Source organism: Pseudochaenichthys georgianus, chromosome 22, assembly GCF_902827115.2.
Source record: "Pseudochaenichthys georgianus chromosome 22, fPseGeo1.2, whole genome shotgun sequence".
NCBI classification, from domain to species: domain Eukaryota; kingdom Metazoa; phylum Chordata; class Actinopteri; order Perciformes; family Channichthyidae; genus Pseudochaenichthys; species Pseudochaenichthys georgianus.
Genome location: NC_047524.1, coordinates 7,259,472 through 7,275,996, shown reverse-complemented (window position 1 = coordinate 7,275,996; position 16,525 = coordinate 7,259,472). Strand labels below are relative to the sequence as shown.

At 40.4% G+C, this 16,525-nt stretch overlaps 1 protein-coding gene across 6 annotated transcripts in view; it reads right to left on the bottom strand.

Moving 5' to 3' along the window:
- Positions 1 to 15,694, bottom strand: part of klc1a (kinesin light chain 1a) — a 49,461-nt gene extending 33,767 nt beyond the window's left edge. For 2 of the 6 annotated variants that reach the window (XM_034111687.2, XM_034111688.2), the window contains exons 1-4: positions 15,237 to 15,694; positions 7,794 to 8,061; positions 5,514 to 5,744; positions 4,952 to 5,030 (exon numbers count right to left, since the gene is read on the bottom strand). In XM_034111687.2, the coding sequence (XP_033967578.1) occupies positions 4,952 to 5,030; positions 5,514 to 5,744; positions 7,794 to 8,060 (577 nt within the window). In that variant the 5' untranslated portion in view covers position 8,061; positions 15,237 to 15,694. The remainder of the gene's footprint in view (positions 1 to 4,951; positions 5,031 to 5,513; positions 5,745 to 7,793; positions 8,062 to 15,236) is intronic. The other 4 variants (XM_034111689.2, XM_071207229.1, XM_034111690.2 and 1 more) reach the window with 2 other exon arrangements.
- Between the last annotated feature and the right edge of the window lie 831 nt (positions 15,695 to 16,525).

Below are 16,525 nucleotides of genomic sequence, written 5' to 3'. Positions count from 1 at the left end.
TGTACATTTCGGTTAACCGGTTAACCGTTTTTTGGGGGGTCGAATATTCTAATATAAAATTGCTTTCAAATTCCCATCCCTAGTATGTATGACGGTAAGCTAAATGACTGAAAGCTAAATGACTGAAATGTCAATATTTGGACACAAAAACAGTGCATAAGCCTGAGGACAATTTAAATAAAGGCAGAGCTGTCATCATAATCATCTTATTTCCTGCTGACCGCAATTCAACAAAACCTCAAAAGCGTAGGAATAAGCTTGAGGATGAAAGACATCCGATCTGACACACACACACACACACACACACACACACACACACACACACACACACACACACACACACACACACACACACACACACACACACACACACACACACACACACACACACACACACACACACACACACACACACACACACACACACACACACACACACACACACACACACAGTCTCAGGCAGCTCTCTTTCACACATAGAAGATTAATGCCATCCGATACTGCATTTCTTCAACATGCACCTACCAGCCCCCCCCCCCCCCTTCAATTTCCCCATTTGAATAAAAGAACACACACATTTCCTCGAGTCTGCTAAAAATGCTTATTCGATTTTTTTACTTTTATTTAATCTCATAAAAAGGAGGAAAATTGAAGTTTGAAACCAATACACTACTACTTCCCTACCCTCCAGGCTACCTCCCACCTGCTTGTTATTTATAGTCCTTTGCTTGTATATTCCATCCACAATGTAGCGTCTACATAGTATTTACTGTCAGCGCTGATGTAGGTGTGAGCAGGAATATGCGGGTGTGTGCAACAATGAAACATGTTTATGTGTAAATGGGTGTGGGCGCATAATTATTGCATGACAACAGTCCTACTTTTTAAAACCTCACTTGTAATTACCAACCGTTTATTGAGTGCCTGAAAACAATTCCTTAGTTTGAAATTCATCTTTCATTACTGGAAAAACCGGGGATCAGATACATTCAGGAAAATATATACATAACATTTCCACAACAACTATTTTAAAGAGGCCCTTTTATGCTTTTGGGGGCTTGGTCTGCAAATCCCTGTGTTCCCTCCAGAGGGATTTCTCTCCCACACACCACCCCCCCCTGCCCGAAACGCCTCCAGTGGACTCCTTTGTTTGCTTCTGTAACATAATGACATCACTTTGTAACACTCGTGCTTCTATTGGCTAGCACTCAAACACATTGTACGTGGCTAAGGGACGGACGGGACATCTCTAAGCAGTCACAGCAGAGCCGGCCAGCTAACCAATCAGAGCAGACTTGACTGTTTCAGACAGAGGGTAAAAATAGGTGCTGCAGCACAGGCAGTATGAGAAAAATACATTTCTGAACATTAAAGCATGGAACAAATAAATTAAAACAAATATTTCTAAACAAATCTCCTGCCCGTCCTTTTCTATGGCTTTTTGATCTATAGCATTTACGCTGAGGTCTCTATCTTAATAACTCAGAGAGAAACGCCATATGTTAAACTTTAAATCAATATGCAGTATTGACCTCTACAGTCAGTGACACACCTTCTATTGAGATGTATGCTGTATAATGTAAATCCTATGTTCCCCTATTCCCCGACGTAACTCACAGCTACACTATTACATTCTGTCTCCCCTGTTGAGTCATAACTCATATTCAGTCCGTGCTGCTCAACACAACAAAGGATTTATTCACACTGCTAGAGAAAATGCTGAAAATGGTATAATGAAGCCAGTTTTCCATGTAGTCTTCAAATTAGACACAATATACTGAAATCAGCCTGCTAACATCAGCTCTAACACCTGCACTCCAGTCAGAATGTGAGCCATAACATCAAGAAGTCTGGGTCAAAACCTAAAATCACACCAACGAATAACCATAAGAGAAGGGAATTACCACTGAGCATATTCTGACGGGGACATCAACGGTAGAAAAGCTGGAGAACAAGCTGTTCATTGTAAAAAAAGAAGTGAAACTTAATATCTTCAGTTGAGGAAGAGCATCAGACGCAAATGTGTAGCTGACATTTTCGTTTCTTGATCTTTCTGACTCACAAAAGGACACAGCTGGCGTTATTCTATATTGGAGTTATTGTCAAAGCCAACATCCCCTTTCTCATCATTTCTTTCTAAAATATATGAAACTATGATATGGTTATCAAGACTGAATTACATTTTTAAAAAGGTAAAACATGTATTACTCTGTTTCAAAATGTTCTGCTAGATATACTTTAATCTCATTCTAATTCAACCCTCCTACTTGAGCGATGTATTCAACAGTTTGACAAAGGGGTAAAGCTGAACAAAGCTGCAGTCTGACTCATAGACTGATCTGCAGAAGTTAAAGAGTGTGAAGCAGTCTGCTGTCCATTTTGTCACCAATTGAAACTGGCTGACAAACTGGTGCCAGGAGCCAAAGGGGAATCAACTTGGTGCAACAAAGGGTTTAAAACTCGTTCAGTGCCAAGTTTGGGAACAAAGTGTTTGCAGTTGTTTGTGGGGACCAGAGGCTTGTGGGTGGCTCTGTCAGTTGTCCCAAACAACCTTCAAAAACAACGATTTACTTCTTTAAATGCAGCCAGACTAGTGCCATACAGTAGCTCTTCTGGTGGGATTTTGGTTTAACATGAAGTTATAATACCTGTCAAATGCTGCTTTTTTTTTATTGGGTTTTACAAAGAAGAACATTCTTTACATGGTCCCAAATATTTAAATGATTGCCATTTTATTCACTATTGGAGTATTTTGCCTAAGATTATTTACCCTAGATACAGCCACACTAAAAAGGACACACTTTATATACCCGGAACTACAGTATATTACAGCAATCTGTATGGGAGCTTTTCCCCCCATTTGGCCTTCCTCCAGGTTAAACCAGGTCCTGACTAATGGGCCTTTACAGTCAACACAGCTTTACTGTCTCGGCTACTGAAAGACCAGCCCTTCAAACACAGAGGCAAGGGGTGGACATGAGAAGTGGGAGAAAAGAGAGTCAGAGCGGGGCAGAAAACCATAAAGTAGACCGAGTTGAAGAATCAAAGATTAATGAGGCTTCAGAAAAGCAGGAGAAACATGCTACTGTATATTATGTGATATATATTCTGACTGGTGGCATTCACTGACTGGACTTTAGTGTTATATGAGTGTTGCCGGTGCAAAAGAGAATTCATGTATCTTACAGCAGTGACATTTTCAAAATGACTGCAACCTTCAGAAAAATTATACTTTTCAGAAAAAAACCTGCACATTCACAACATAGATAAACTACCAAGTATTAAAGGAATTTTTCCGATTTTGATAGCGGTGTACTACTGTAAAGGGAAGCAAAACGTAATTAGCCACCTAATAGTGATCACCATATTAAGAACCTTTGTCACTGATTTTTCTTGCTGCCCTTTTTAACGGGGAGCCAATGATGTTATCTTTTTTCTCTTTTAAGCCACCAGACCCCCTTGACAAGAACAGTAATTGTACCTTGCAAAACACAGAAAAAGAAAGATGGCGTGTATGTGTCTTTTGCTTGGTCACCCCATCCACAGCAGTACATATTCTCTTGCCATCTACTGCAGGTAATACAGTGACTATAGACTGTATATAGCAGTGGTTCCCAACGTTTTTTCCCAAGAGCCCCCCCAAATGACTCCTGTTGGAAGTTGCGCCCCCCCACACACACACACACAAGGGGGGGGGGGGGCGCGCAACAGCGGTAATTCAAGTTTAAAAGTCTCAAAAATGCTACAACTACTGTCACAAACTGGATGAATGTGAAGTATTTTGTTAAAGCAGGATGAAAGCGTAATTAAGGAGCACTATTGGAGTGACTTTGATGGTTATTGGACTCAAGATTAATTTATTTGGATTCCCGCTGTATAAAGAAATTAAAGGACGGCGCAAGTGGAAACAATACACAAAGGGATTAAACTGTTTAAAACACATGCTCAAAGTAAACCGGATTTTGCCGATGTGTTTATGTGGATTCAAAAGTCGTAAATAATCTACAAAATGGAGGAGACCGATCTGATTGGAGCAACTGTGACAAATAATCCAACTGAAACCGGCATGGACAATGACTATGTTTTAAAAATGCGCTTATCCAGACAAGTGTTTGGACACTATGGGCAGAAGAAACATTTATATTAAAGAAAGAATTACCGTACTTTTCGGACTATAAGCCGCGACTTTTTTCCCCATTTTTTTTGTACAGCTAACGGCCACTAGGGAACCTCCTAAATCTATGGATTTTACAGGTAAAATTAACCACCTTTAACACTATGGGCTCTATGACCGGTCCGCGCCCGCCACCTTTAAGCGGCGGGCTCCAGCAGGAAAAGCTGGAGGCCGGAAAAGAGTGAGACAGGTAGCGCGCCAAAGTAAAAGTGGAATCGAGAGACAGAACGAGAACAAGACAGACGGACAATTTAGCTGCTGCGGCTTATATGCAGGTGCGCTTTATAGTCCGAAAAGTACGGTATACATTTCTGTCTTTTTAAGCCTTTAATACTAACTTGAATTTTTATTAAAATGAATTAGTCAATTATTTTTTATATTTTATTGTAATGTAGAGACAAGGCTTTTAGTGACAATCATGGATTGCCTTACAATTATATGTAAAAAAAAAAATAATTTAAAAAAAAGAAGAAAAGTCTAAATATGATATTTGGCCTCAAATCATCTGAGGCCTGGCACCCCCCCTGCGATCTTTGGCGCGCCCCCCAGGTTGGGAACCACTGGTATAGAGAACCTCATACAACCCCACTTGGAACTATCCTTTTCACTTTGTTCAAGCTGAAGTTAACTATGTCTTTCAACTTTTCTATATCACAGCTATCTTTCCACTTGACTATCTTTGAAACCCTTTCAATTCAATCTACGTCCGAAGGCCAGGGACTTAATTTCATTTCTTGGCCATGAGTAGATGGAGAAAGAGGAGGGAGCAACACTTACTGCCTGGAGCTTGGTCGTCGTGGTCATCTGGGAAGAGATCATCCAGATTCTCTTTACTGGAGTCAGAGTCCTTCTCATCCTGAGAGGGGAGTCGTGGAGGGAGAGAAAGATGAGGAAGTCAATTAACAAACTGACTCTGAATTCATAGAAGAGCATCACAAACGTCTTATGTATGTGCTGATGCAGTCGTTCTGTAGTCTGGATCCAGGCAAGCACATTTCAAAGTGTTAAGATATCTGAGATTGTATATATTGATAACATTTAATCGACTCCGCTGCAGAAAAGGAGTTCAAGAAGGTGACTTTAAAGCCCCAAAATAGGATGTATTCACTGGGAGAGAAGGTACAGAAGGGAATAGGAAACTTTGAAAGGAAGATATAAACTTCACTAATAAAGAAGCAGAACATCTATGAAGTGTGGAGCCTCTTCAGAAACTTGTATCAAGTGTTACCGAACCACTTAAGGATAGCTTGATACCTTGTTTCCTTTTTGGATTGAACTAAACTTTTCTGCCATATTTCTTAAGAACATTTTAAGCATGCTAACTTTGAAGAAGACTTACAGATGGGGACAAGTCCTCGTCGTACTTCTTCAGCTGGTTCATGAACTCCAGGTGCTTCTTCTCCTCCTCCAGCTGTGCGACGCTCTGCTCGCTCTTCTGCAGTTTCTGCTGCGTCCCGGCCAGCTCGTCCCTCAGCCACTGGTTCTCCTGGCAGAGCCGGCGCACCTGAGCCCGCAGCTTCTGCTTCTCCGACTCCACTGAGCTCAGGTGGCTCGACAGCGCCATCATAACCTGGAACAAGGCAAAGGGAGGGTTGTTATCACACCAGAGCTGCTTCAAAGGACACTAATAATCTCATCACATCATTTGGATGTTTGGAGTCTTTGGGGGTGATATATTCCCTGGATCCCTGAGCTACGGTCCTTGAACATGATCTCATTTGTATGAGTTGGCTTAGAGCAGGGGTGTCAAACTCAAATACACAGTCGGTACTAGTCGAGGGCCGGACTGGTTCAATGTGTATTGCAAAACTTATTGAAATGAACTTTTTGCACATATTAACCCTGGCTGGAACTAACAAAGCGTCATTTCTTAAGATTACATTTTTCCACAGGCCAACAAAACAATTTCCCTCAAAGAAAAAACCAAACATGCCCTGTTGTCTCAAGAAAAAAAGTGCAGAAGGAAACATCCATGAAACTCAGTGTGCTGCTCTGTGATGCTAGTTCAAGCAGATACTTGGCATCTCATCTTGGGTGCAAGTTCATCAATGTTTGGGGTCAGGCTCTGAGCGGAGGAAACCCTCAGCATTGAGCGAAGGTGTGCGGGTTAGATCTAATAGTAATTAAAAATTATCCTGCGGGCCGAAATTAAATCCACCAAGGGCCTGATTTGGGCCCGGGGCCTTGAGTTTGACACATGTGGAACAACCTCTTAACAATATTCATGATTATTCTCAGTCACTCCTAGCTACAATCATCCTGTGCTGATCTGAAAAACCCTGCAAATCCTATGAAATTCAAGAATATCTTATAATATGTTAAAAATTTAAAATATCATCAAACCAGAATCTTTCAAAGGAGGCCAAACGTGTACCAAACCTTATAGCTTACCAGGCAGGGACTAATTACAAAAAACATTATATATTTTAATTCTAAGAAAATAGTAGCCCTTTCAGTGGCAGCATCTTTTGTATATTAGGGTACTAAAACCAGTGAAAAATAGTAGACTTCCCACCAGAACTAAATATGTGTATACTAATGTTATTGTCAGCCACTTTGGGTAAAAGGATCCACTTAATAGCATGTGGTGCGAGTGCAAGGCTGGGAGGTGTGTAATTAGACAAAGAGTTTCAAGCATCGTGGCATCTGGGGTTGTTGGAGGCAGAAAGATTATGCAGAAAATATGAATCACACTCCGTTTTACAATAATAAGACTCTGCATGGTGCAGAGTATTGTATTGTTAATAGGCAAAGCGTGCTGGGAGACGTAGAGAGGCTAAATCACAAACAGTGACCAAAGTTACCAAAGTTTTCTGCATTTAAAAAAGTTTCCTCAAAAACACTTTGGAGAACAAGTTATTCTGTCTACAGATAGGTTCATTAGTCTTAGTGGAAACAAAAATAATGTATGTATATAACATGAGACATGGTGTGTGAACTTCTGAGAGCAATGTAAACACCTTGCATTGGAATTTGTGTGTACGCTTTGTTTTCTTAGTCTGTTATTATGTGTTTGGCTAAAGCAAGGCAAACGGCGGTCGGGGGAAGGTCAGTCCACATCGGCTGCATTTCTTTAAGCGTTTCTGGGATCTTTTTGAAGTCTGTCACTCTGCTCTCTCACGCAACAGATTTAAACAAATGTATGAGCAATGAACGTCTGATACTCGTCAGCGTGGAGACAGTTTGTCTGCCTGCTGTTCATTTAACTCCTCAGAAGCTGCTTATGGGACAGCTGCTTCTGGGCACAGAAAGCAGAACAAAAGTCGAAGTTGGTGTTGGCTAAACAAAGATGCGCACCTTCCTGTGCTCGTCTATGGCAGAAATAAATACCTACAATGAAAATTAAATTCTGCAGTTTCATGGGACTAGAGATAAAAAGATACCTGGCGGATGGTACACAGCCCATGACGAAAAAATATATGATTTCATTTCTCTTTTCTATATGTCTATTAACTCTTAATTAATATTTATTTTCGAAAAATATATTTACCTTCTTTTGTGGGAGTTATTTAAGAAAAGATAAATTGCATATTATTCACAGAAGTAGCATGGCTTGTGACCTGTTGGATATTGAGCACAGAGCATAACGATAATAACTCGATAACGATTCGTTACACACCTGTGCCTCGCTCAGCCCCAGCTCCAGCATCTCCATGGACTTGTGGATCATGTGGGACTTCTCCTCCACCAGGACGCCCTCCTCCTCCTGCTTCAGGCAGCGCAGCGTGCCCAGCAGGCCGTCCAGGATGGAGTGGTGCTCCTGCTTCAGGGCCTCCAGCCCCTGGATCACCTGCTTGGTCCGGGAGATGATCTCTTCCTGGGAAAGCTTCTCCCCAGGGTCCTCCTCCTCCTTCACGCACACCATGGTGGACATGTCCTCACGCATTCTACAGATTCAACATCAGGGAAAGGAAAAAGATTTTCTAAATGATGTATGAATCCAATTTAAAGTGGATAAAGTTGTTTTTACCAGAACGTTCCTGGAGATCAGACAAATTAAACCAAGATCAATGATAAAAGAAACACGTATAAATGTGCAGTTTATTATTTAACAGATAGGGATGCCCATTCATTTAGAAGTTCAAACATCACGCTCTGAGGCCAGAGGGAAACACATTTTCTAAATCTGATAAAAACAAGGAAACTAAAAGCAGCTTGTTGTCATCTAAAGACTTCCACATTATAAACAACTTGTCTCATGATGTCTATACTTGTTAAGTATGTGAGGGTCTAAGGACAGAGGGTGTCGTATTGTCCTACTGATATTCTGTACACACTGTGAAGACCACTGAGACAAATGTAACATTTGTGATATTGGGCTATATAAATAAACATTGATTGATTGATTGATTGATTGATTGATTGATTGATTGATTGACTCCTGACAGAAAAAGAACATTTAATTTAACGCATTAAAAGGTTTGATCAGCGTTAACTTCTGAAAGAAATTCAGAAACAACAGAACCATGAGGTATAGGAATCTTCACAAAGCCACACATTGGACAACCTTCAGATGTTTCATTCCAAGTGGCCTCCTCCTGACCTTTTCTTGTCTCATTGCTGCAACACACCCTGATGCATCTCCGCTTACGATCAATTCTCGGCTCCGGGTGAGAAACAACATTGTCTTAGACCAAAGGTCAGACTGTGTGTGTCAGTACTTGCTTCAGGTTGAGATCATTAATAAGAAATGTTTCTCACTCAGACTACACCCAAGGTGTCTGTGTGTGAGGCACTGACAGCAGCAGGGTGTTGCAGCAACTGAAAAAGCTGCATAAACAAGAGGATACACACACGAGGTCGCAGATAAATACTGAAGGAAGAGCTCTGAAAACTGAGGCGGCATCACTTAAGATGCTTTAAGAAAAAGAGCGACTTTGGTGCAGCTGTGATGATGACCGCAGACGATAAACCTGCCGCCTGCTGACAGCTCAAATCAGGATCTGAGGGCTGTGGGATGTGTGTGGTGAACAGATAACGACAGATATGAGGTGAGGATTTTTAGAAAGGGCTACACTTACAAAAAGTAGAAAACTTAAAAAACATGATGCCACCAGTCTTTAAATGTGTTTTATGGTTTGTTATGTTATACTGCTTCATCTTTATTATGAAGTCATTGCATCTATTGCTTAAAAACTACTTAAATGTAGCAAAATATTCAAAATATACAGTTTTCGTCTGGTATCCTTTTACAGTTACTGAAAGACTGCATGTCAATACATCTTTTTTCAGACATTGACTCAACACACTCCACCTGCACTTCGACCCCCACACACACACACCACCTGCACTTCGACCCCCACACACACACACACTCCACCTGCACTTCGACACCCACACACACACACACTCCACCTGCACTTCGACACCCACACACACACACTCCACCTGCACTTCGACACACACTCCACCTGCACTTCGACACACACTCCACCTGCACTTCGACACACACTCCACCTGCACTTCGACACACACTCCACCTGCACTTCGACACACACTCCACCTGCACTTCGACACACACTCCACCTGCACTTCGACACACACACACACACACACACACACACACACACACACACACACACACACACACACACACACACACACACACACACACACACACACACACACACACACACACACACACACACACACACACACACACACACACACACACACACACACACACACACACACACACACACACACACACACACACACACACACACACACCACACACACACACACACACACACACACACACACACACACACACACACACACACACACACACACACACACACACACACACTGAGCTTCCTAATGAATCCCTGCAAGCACACTGGACAGAAACTGCAAACTGAATAGTTACAGAAACACTCAGATGTTATGTAATCTTTGGTGTGGCAGACTTACGTAAATGTTACCCTTCATTTTGCAATACTAAAAAGAGCTTGCCCAACCTGAGTATAAAAGCTGCGGTGATAGACGTGTCCTGAACTGCCTTAGGTTTCAAGTGTGAATAACAATATTTAAGGAGCGAGCGAGCAGAATTAGGAAGAGCCTGAGCTCCTATCGCTCCATGTGACTCAGCAACACGCCTGCAGCCTATCAGCTGACAGAGGGCAGGAAACTGTGTGCAGGAGAAGATGGAAAAACAGCAGCTCCAGGTGAGCAGCGTGAGGGGACTTTCAGTGGAAAATAGATAGCAAACTGCGGCTGATCATTTTCAGAGGGACTGACTGATATCGCAGGCAAACAGATTAGAGTGATTATCCTGTTGTAGCTCTGAATCAACATCAGTTTCAAATAAATGCTGCAACTAATATGTTCAGTATATATTAATCTGTTAATTGTTTTATTGATTCAGTCATTATGTGATTAATAAAATGTCAAAAACAGTGACAAACTCCCCTTTACATTCTCATACGAACTAGCTTGGAGGATATCGTTATTGATAAGTCATTAGGAAATAACTAACAGGGATCTATGTGAAATACAACAAGCAATATCTGCTAATAACAACAGCAATATCTGTCAGATTTGAATTGTCAACAGCCACCACCCAACAACGTTACAATGTAGGCCGGTAATGAGCATTCATTACAAGTTTTCAATGATGTTGCAGAGAACAGAAGGTCTGCTGGGTCACTAGTGATACTCCATCAGTTCATTGAGAACATGCCAATTCTAATTAATATAGCTACAAGTAAGTAGACATTGTTGCACGGCTCACAACGGGGGGAAAAGACTATTCTTTCAGATGTAGCTATCAAAATAAAAGTTGTTCTTACACTTTGAAACCTATTGGACTGGATTATTGAAAGGCACACGCACTATAGGAATTGGAAATCACTGTGTTATACATTATAAACACAGAGGAAGGTCAACTATCCTTAACTGCAAAAACCATTAAAGATAACAGCAAGCACTGCAGGCTGTGTAATACAGAAGTGAAAGTGACAGCACAAGCTATTTCTTTTTTCCTGCTCCGACCCAACAGTCTTTTATTTTTGGCATCAGATGAGTCTCGGAGCACAAAGCACCACAGGGGGAAGGCACAGAAACTACTTTTGAAATGTAGATAGCTGGCTTGAAAGCGAGAGCCTGGGGACGCTGCAGCTCCTCGTGTACAGTAAGCGGGTTAACGCTGTGATGATGGTGATGGGGAGAATTGTAGGGTATGAATGAGGAGGGGTGGGTTGTGTTTGGGACCAACGAAGAAGAGGAACATTGAGTGCTTGCTTTAGGCTTTATGCCTGAGGAGCAGCAGGAAGAGCAGAACTGCGTGGCAATAATCTTAGTCAGCGATGTGTGGGCAGATAGGAACTGTGATTCACATCCACATTAAAGAACTAGAAGAGTCTGAAAGAGCCTCTCAAAGTCAAATGTTCTCTATCTTTCGGAGTATAACATATATTGGCGTTTGTTTACTTTCTGTCCATGATTCAAGAATGCAACAGTTGTTCTACCTGTATTCCTTCAAAGACATTTTTTTTTGCATTTTACTGTCTTAGTTTGGAAAAAATAGCTTTAAAAACGTGGCAGAGTAGTTAACAACACTAGCTGTGATTACCGCCGTTGGAAACAAAAAAGAGTGCAGCATACAGAAGTAAAGACAAATGTGCCAATAGAACATTTACAAAACTATAAGACAACGTTCTCAATGACTGACACTTTAAATGCGATTAAAGACATGTTTTGTCCACTCAGGTTCCCAATCAAAGTGCAAACGCTGACACATCATGATCTTTTGATTTGATATAGTGATTGTTTGCAATTATAAACAGTTCCCAATTTACCTGGAGCCTCATCAGCATTCATTCAGAGACGTGTTTTGATCCACTTAACTAATTCAAGTCCAGTACTCACTTTCCTTTAAGGGTGTGTTTTCTAGTTCACTGCTATTTAAATCCACTTTCTTAACTAGCTACTTTCCAGCTGTGTCTGTTTACTGTTTAGTTTGAGACCAGTGGTGTTAAATGGGTTCATCAGCACTTTTTTTGCTGACAAAAGCCCTGATGAGAGCTGTGAGTGAAGACGAGACAGTAATGATGGTGTCCTTAAAAACAAAAACCACAAGCTGACAGACACTATAAAATCTGCAAATGCAAGAAGCAGTAGTCAAGTGATACTTTGATGATATAAAAACGATTAAAGCCTCTTCAAATTGATCAAAGTTTCTCACATACATCTTGTGCTGTTGCTTTTATACTACAGATTTCATATGAGGCCGTTCTCAAAGTCACTTCTCCCTCAGTTTAACTCAACTATGAAGCCTTTACAAGTGTATCATGTGACGACACATTAGCTTCAGACACCCAGAAAGGGGTTAACAAATCAGGCAGTGGAGACATGACACTGCAGGGCTGAAACAGAGCAAACTACAAGTATTCATATCAATAATGAACTGATGTTCAGTGTCTCGGGAGGACCTACAGGCAACACAATTCAAACTGTGAAAACATCTGATTCAAATGTATCCAACACAGGAACACAACTGCCCGATGAAATAATCTGCTGCCGACTTGAACTATGGGTCATCTCTTCAAAAGGAGTCGCAGGCTCTCACTTGAGATGAAGAGCACCAATGACTTTGTTTTGGGTTTTGGGCGAGAGACTAATGTATCATTTGTCAGGGAAGTAGTTGAAGATGCTCTGATGTACAGAGACATAGTGGCTCATCGCTGCAGCACGACCAAGCCTGAGATAATATAGGGAATGTATTTATGATATCTGGTATGCCTATGCAGAGATTACATGTCAGTGTTTCGGACTGTGTTGCCAAAAGAGTGAGTTCCTTCTGACCTAAGTTTCTCCTTGAAGAATCAATAAAAGTCTTATCTTATTTTCTCATTAGGTAATTCATTTCTGTGACTCTTCACCAGACATTCATCAAAGCCGAGAGCCTCATTTCTCATTATTCAGATTACGTCAGAGCCATTATGAAAGAGCTGGATGTTCATTTGTTTCATCATTGATGAAGAATATTTTCTTGATTAATCGATAGAGATGTTAAAACTCTAAAGTCAAAGTAATCTAATGAGAGGATTTGAAACTGGAACATTTAAGACAATTTATCAAATATCACAATAGTCCTGATGAATTTTCTGACAATAGATTGATTCATTGCGACAAAAGCACAAACTGCAGCCTTCAAAGTGACCGCAAAGTTTGATCAACACATTTTCAAAACAGTTCATTAAAAACTGAACAAACCAAACATTATAACCTTTAAAAAAGTATTTAGTGCCGGACTGTTGTTTAAGAGACCATATGTTTGAGCTAGTTGTTCCGAATAGACTGGCAACTAAGTGTATTTTCTTAATAAGTATTTCTGCTGCAAAGACACAAGCTCGAAGAAGAAGAAAACTATTTTGAGGCAAAGCATTTTCTTTTTAATGTCTGCATGATGTAGGTTTAAAACCCTGTGCCTTTATGTTAAATCTAATTGAATCTGAAGCCATAAATCAGCCAGACTATTATAGATCGGCTGACATTCGGTTACAGCAGATTTAAATACCTGTACAGGCCAATAAGTTAAAAGAAATAACAGTACAGAAATGCCAATAGAAGCCTGGTACTTAAGACCATGTCTCCTCATTACAGACACAAAGTGAAGGAATCCTTATAAAAAAATATCTGTTACAATAACATTTTTTTCATGTACAAAACAGTACTGGTTGGACTTCAATTCAAGTACTAAGTCTGCAAGTGCAATGTGTAAAAGTACACAACAGTCAAATAAAAAAGGTACTGCATCTGCAATGTTTTAGCAGTACCTTAAAATGTTATGCTGCTTTAAATGCTGCACCTGCAGAAGAGCTCTATGCTTCTCAAGCCGACCTGCAGCATTACAAGAAAATCTGCAGCGACCACACATGATTATCATTTTCTACCAGCAACACACACACAAAACCTTCTGGGATTCAGCCAAACAACAAACTGTCCCAGGAGAGTGGAGGGGTGGTATCCTGCAGGAGGAGCCCTGCTGCAGGTTGTCCAGAGTTACTCCTTTGTGGATGGATTAGATATTAATGACTGCAGGGCAGGGTACACACACTCGGAAAGAAAACCTTATATGTACTCCTCAGATTTCTATCATCAGAATACTTTAGAAATCTGAGGTGAAAATTGATTTTGTGACAGTTGCTCCATTTTTATATACTCTTGAATAAACCAAAAAGATATGTGTGCAAACATAGAAGTAAGAGTAAACATGTGCACACTGTACTACAAAATATGTTAAATCATATTCAGTAGTGTATTAATATTATAAAAGAATGTTACTGCTTAAACAGATTATTGCTCAAAGTGCACAGTGCAAAACAGTGATGAAAGTACTGCAGTTTAATTATTTATGTAGAATATTGCACAATTGAATAGTTATTGCAGAGTATTGCACACGTGAATAATTGCCAAGGTTGTGTTGCCCAATAATAGTTCATATAGCCCGGTTTTCAGTCATACAGTGTAGACTCAGACATTGTGACTTAAATCTCAGATATTCATAAAACACCTTTCAGTGTTTCCCAGCTGTGATTCCCACACTGAGATCCAGTGTCCCTGCCATCTCCTCAACACAGGCAGCTTTCAGTGCCATCAACCCCGCTTTGAATATCAATGAAAGGGACATCCAACATAACTATCACATGACAAACATCAAGACTATTTGGGTTGCTGCAGTGGTCCAACCAGTGCATCCTTCCCAGGCATGTTTTCAGTCAATGTCCCTGCTGCTTTTGTCCCCAGATATTTCACTAGCAAATGGATTAACCTGAAGAACCAGTTAGCAAAAATACCTCCCTGTCACACAAGCACTGCAGGGCTAACTCTGGGTTAGCACCCAGTGACAGTTGATGTGCTTATAGCGTCTAATTCCTGCAATGAACGTAAACACGGACCACAAATGAAAGGAAAAACCATCTCTAAAACCTATTAAAATATATAATAATTCATAGTATTGTTGTTTCACAAGATGACACCTCAAAACGATATGAACATTTCAGTGAAAGTGGTTAATTAGTTTATGACCGTTCCAAGAAATACACGGAGCCATTCTTACCGTTCTCTGGGACATCCGTTTCCAAAGTAGTTTCAATGTAACGTCAATTTATCTCGCCTTTTTGACGTCCAAATCACGTCTGTTTTTAAATGAAACTGGTGTTGCTTTAAAGGTACAACTCTAGCCGATAAATAGAGTATGTCACTTTTAAAACACAATATCCAAAGTGTCTTCGAATGGGATATGTTCCTCTGGGTTTCACTGCATCAACCGCCGTTAATATATAATGACCAGCTAGCTACATAGCTAACCGGCTAACTGTCAAAACACTGGCTTTAGTCGGAGCCATAAATACAGAAAACCATGTTGTCCTTAAGTTCCATGGCAGTCCGTAAAACTAACTTGATGGCGGCTTCATGGGGTTGAATTAAAAGTTGACGAGTCGCCGGTGAAGCTGACAGCTCGCTGGTCCACTGGCTGGATGACTGACTGACTGCGCCGTGCGTGAAAATGGCGTTACCCGGCGCCCCCCTCACTTACTAATGATGTCATCCCTGCTGCCAGGATTAAAGGGGAAGCTGTGGTGCAAACTCAGCTGCCAGACTTATTACATGCAATATACTTTAGTAACCCAATAAATACTGGTAGAGGAAGCGGTACCACAGTGAAGAAATACGAGTGAAAGTCAACATCTTACCAACAAAACTATAGGCTTCGATTTATTCTAAAAATACTAATTATCAGTGGCATAAAATAACTAATGTTCAAGTCCCTCAAACTTGAGTACAACTTTGAGTGATTTGTACTTTACGTGAGTAATTAAAGTATTGCTACTCAATGACTAAATGATTAGAATATGTATTATATTAGCCAATTTGCATTAGTTATTTTACTTTTGATATTAGTATAGCATAATGATGCTAACATTTTGTACTTTTTCTTGAGTAACATTTTGAATGCAGGACTTTTACTTGTTACAGTATTCCTACACTGTTAGTTCTACTTTTAAGTACAAGATCTGAGTACTTCTTTGAACTCTGCACATAATGCAGAAAGTAGTATTTCCCAATAATATAACTTATATTTGCATTATAATTATTGGTGCTGTAAAGTGTTCATCATTTTACTATTACAACTGGTAAAGGCGGAGCTAATTTAAACAACTCATGTCGATTTATATTTTGTATTAATGGAATAAATCTGCAAATCATAAATTGTTATCAAATGTTATGACTGTCTGTCCACAACTGTTAACATTTTTAGTATTCCTCTTCAAAGTTTTACAAAACCATTCCTCTGCACCATTACATTTTCAATAGGGGGTTCTTAACTTGTTCTTTTTAGTGGGA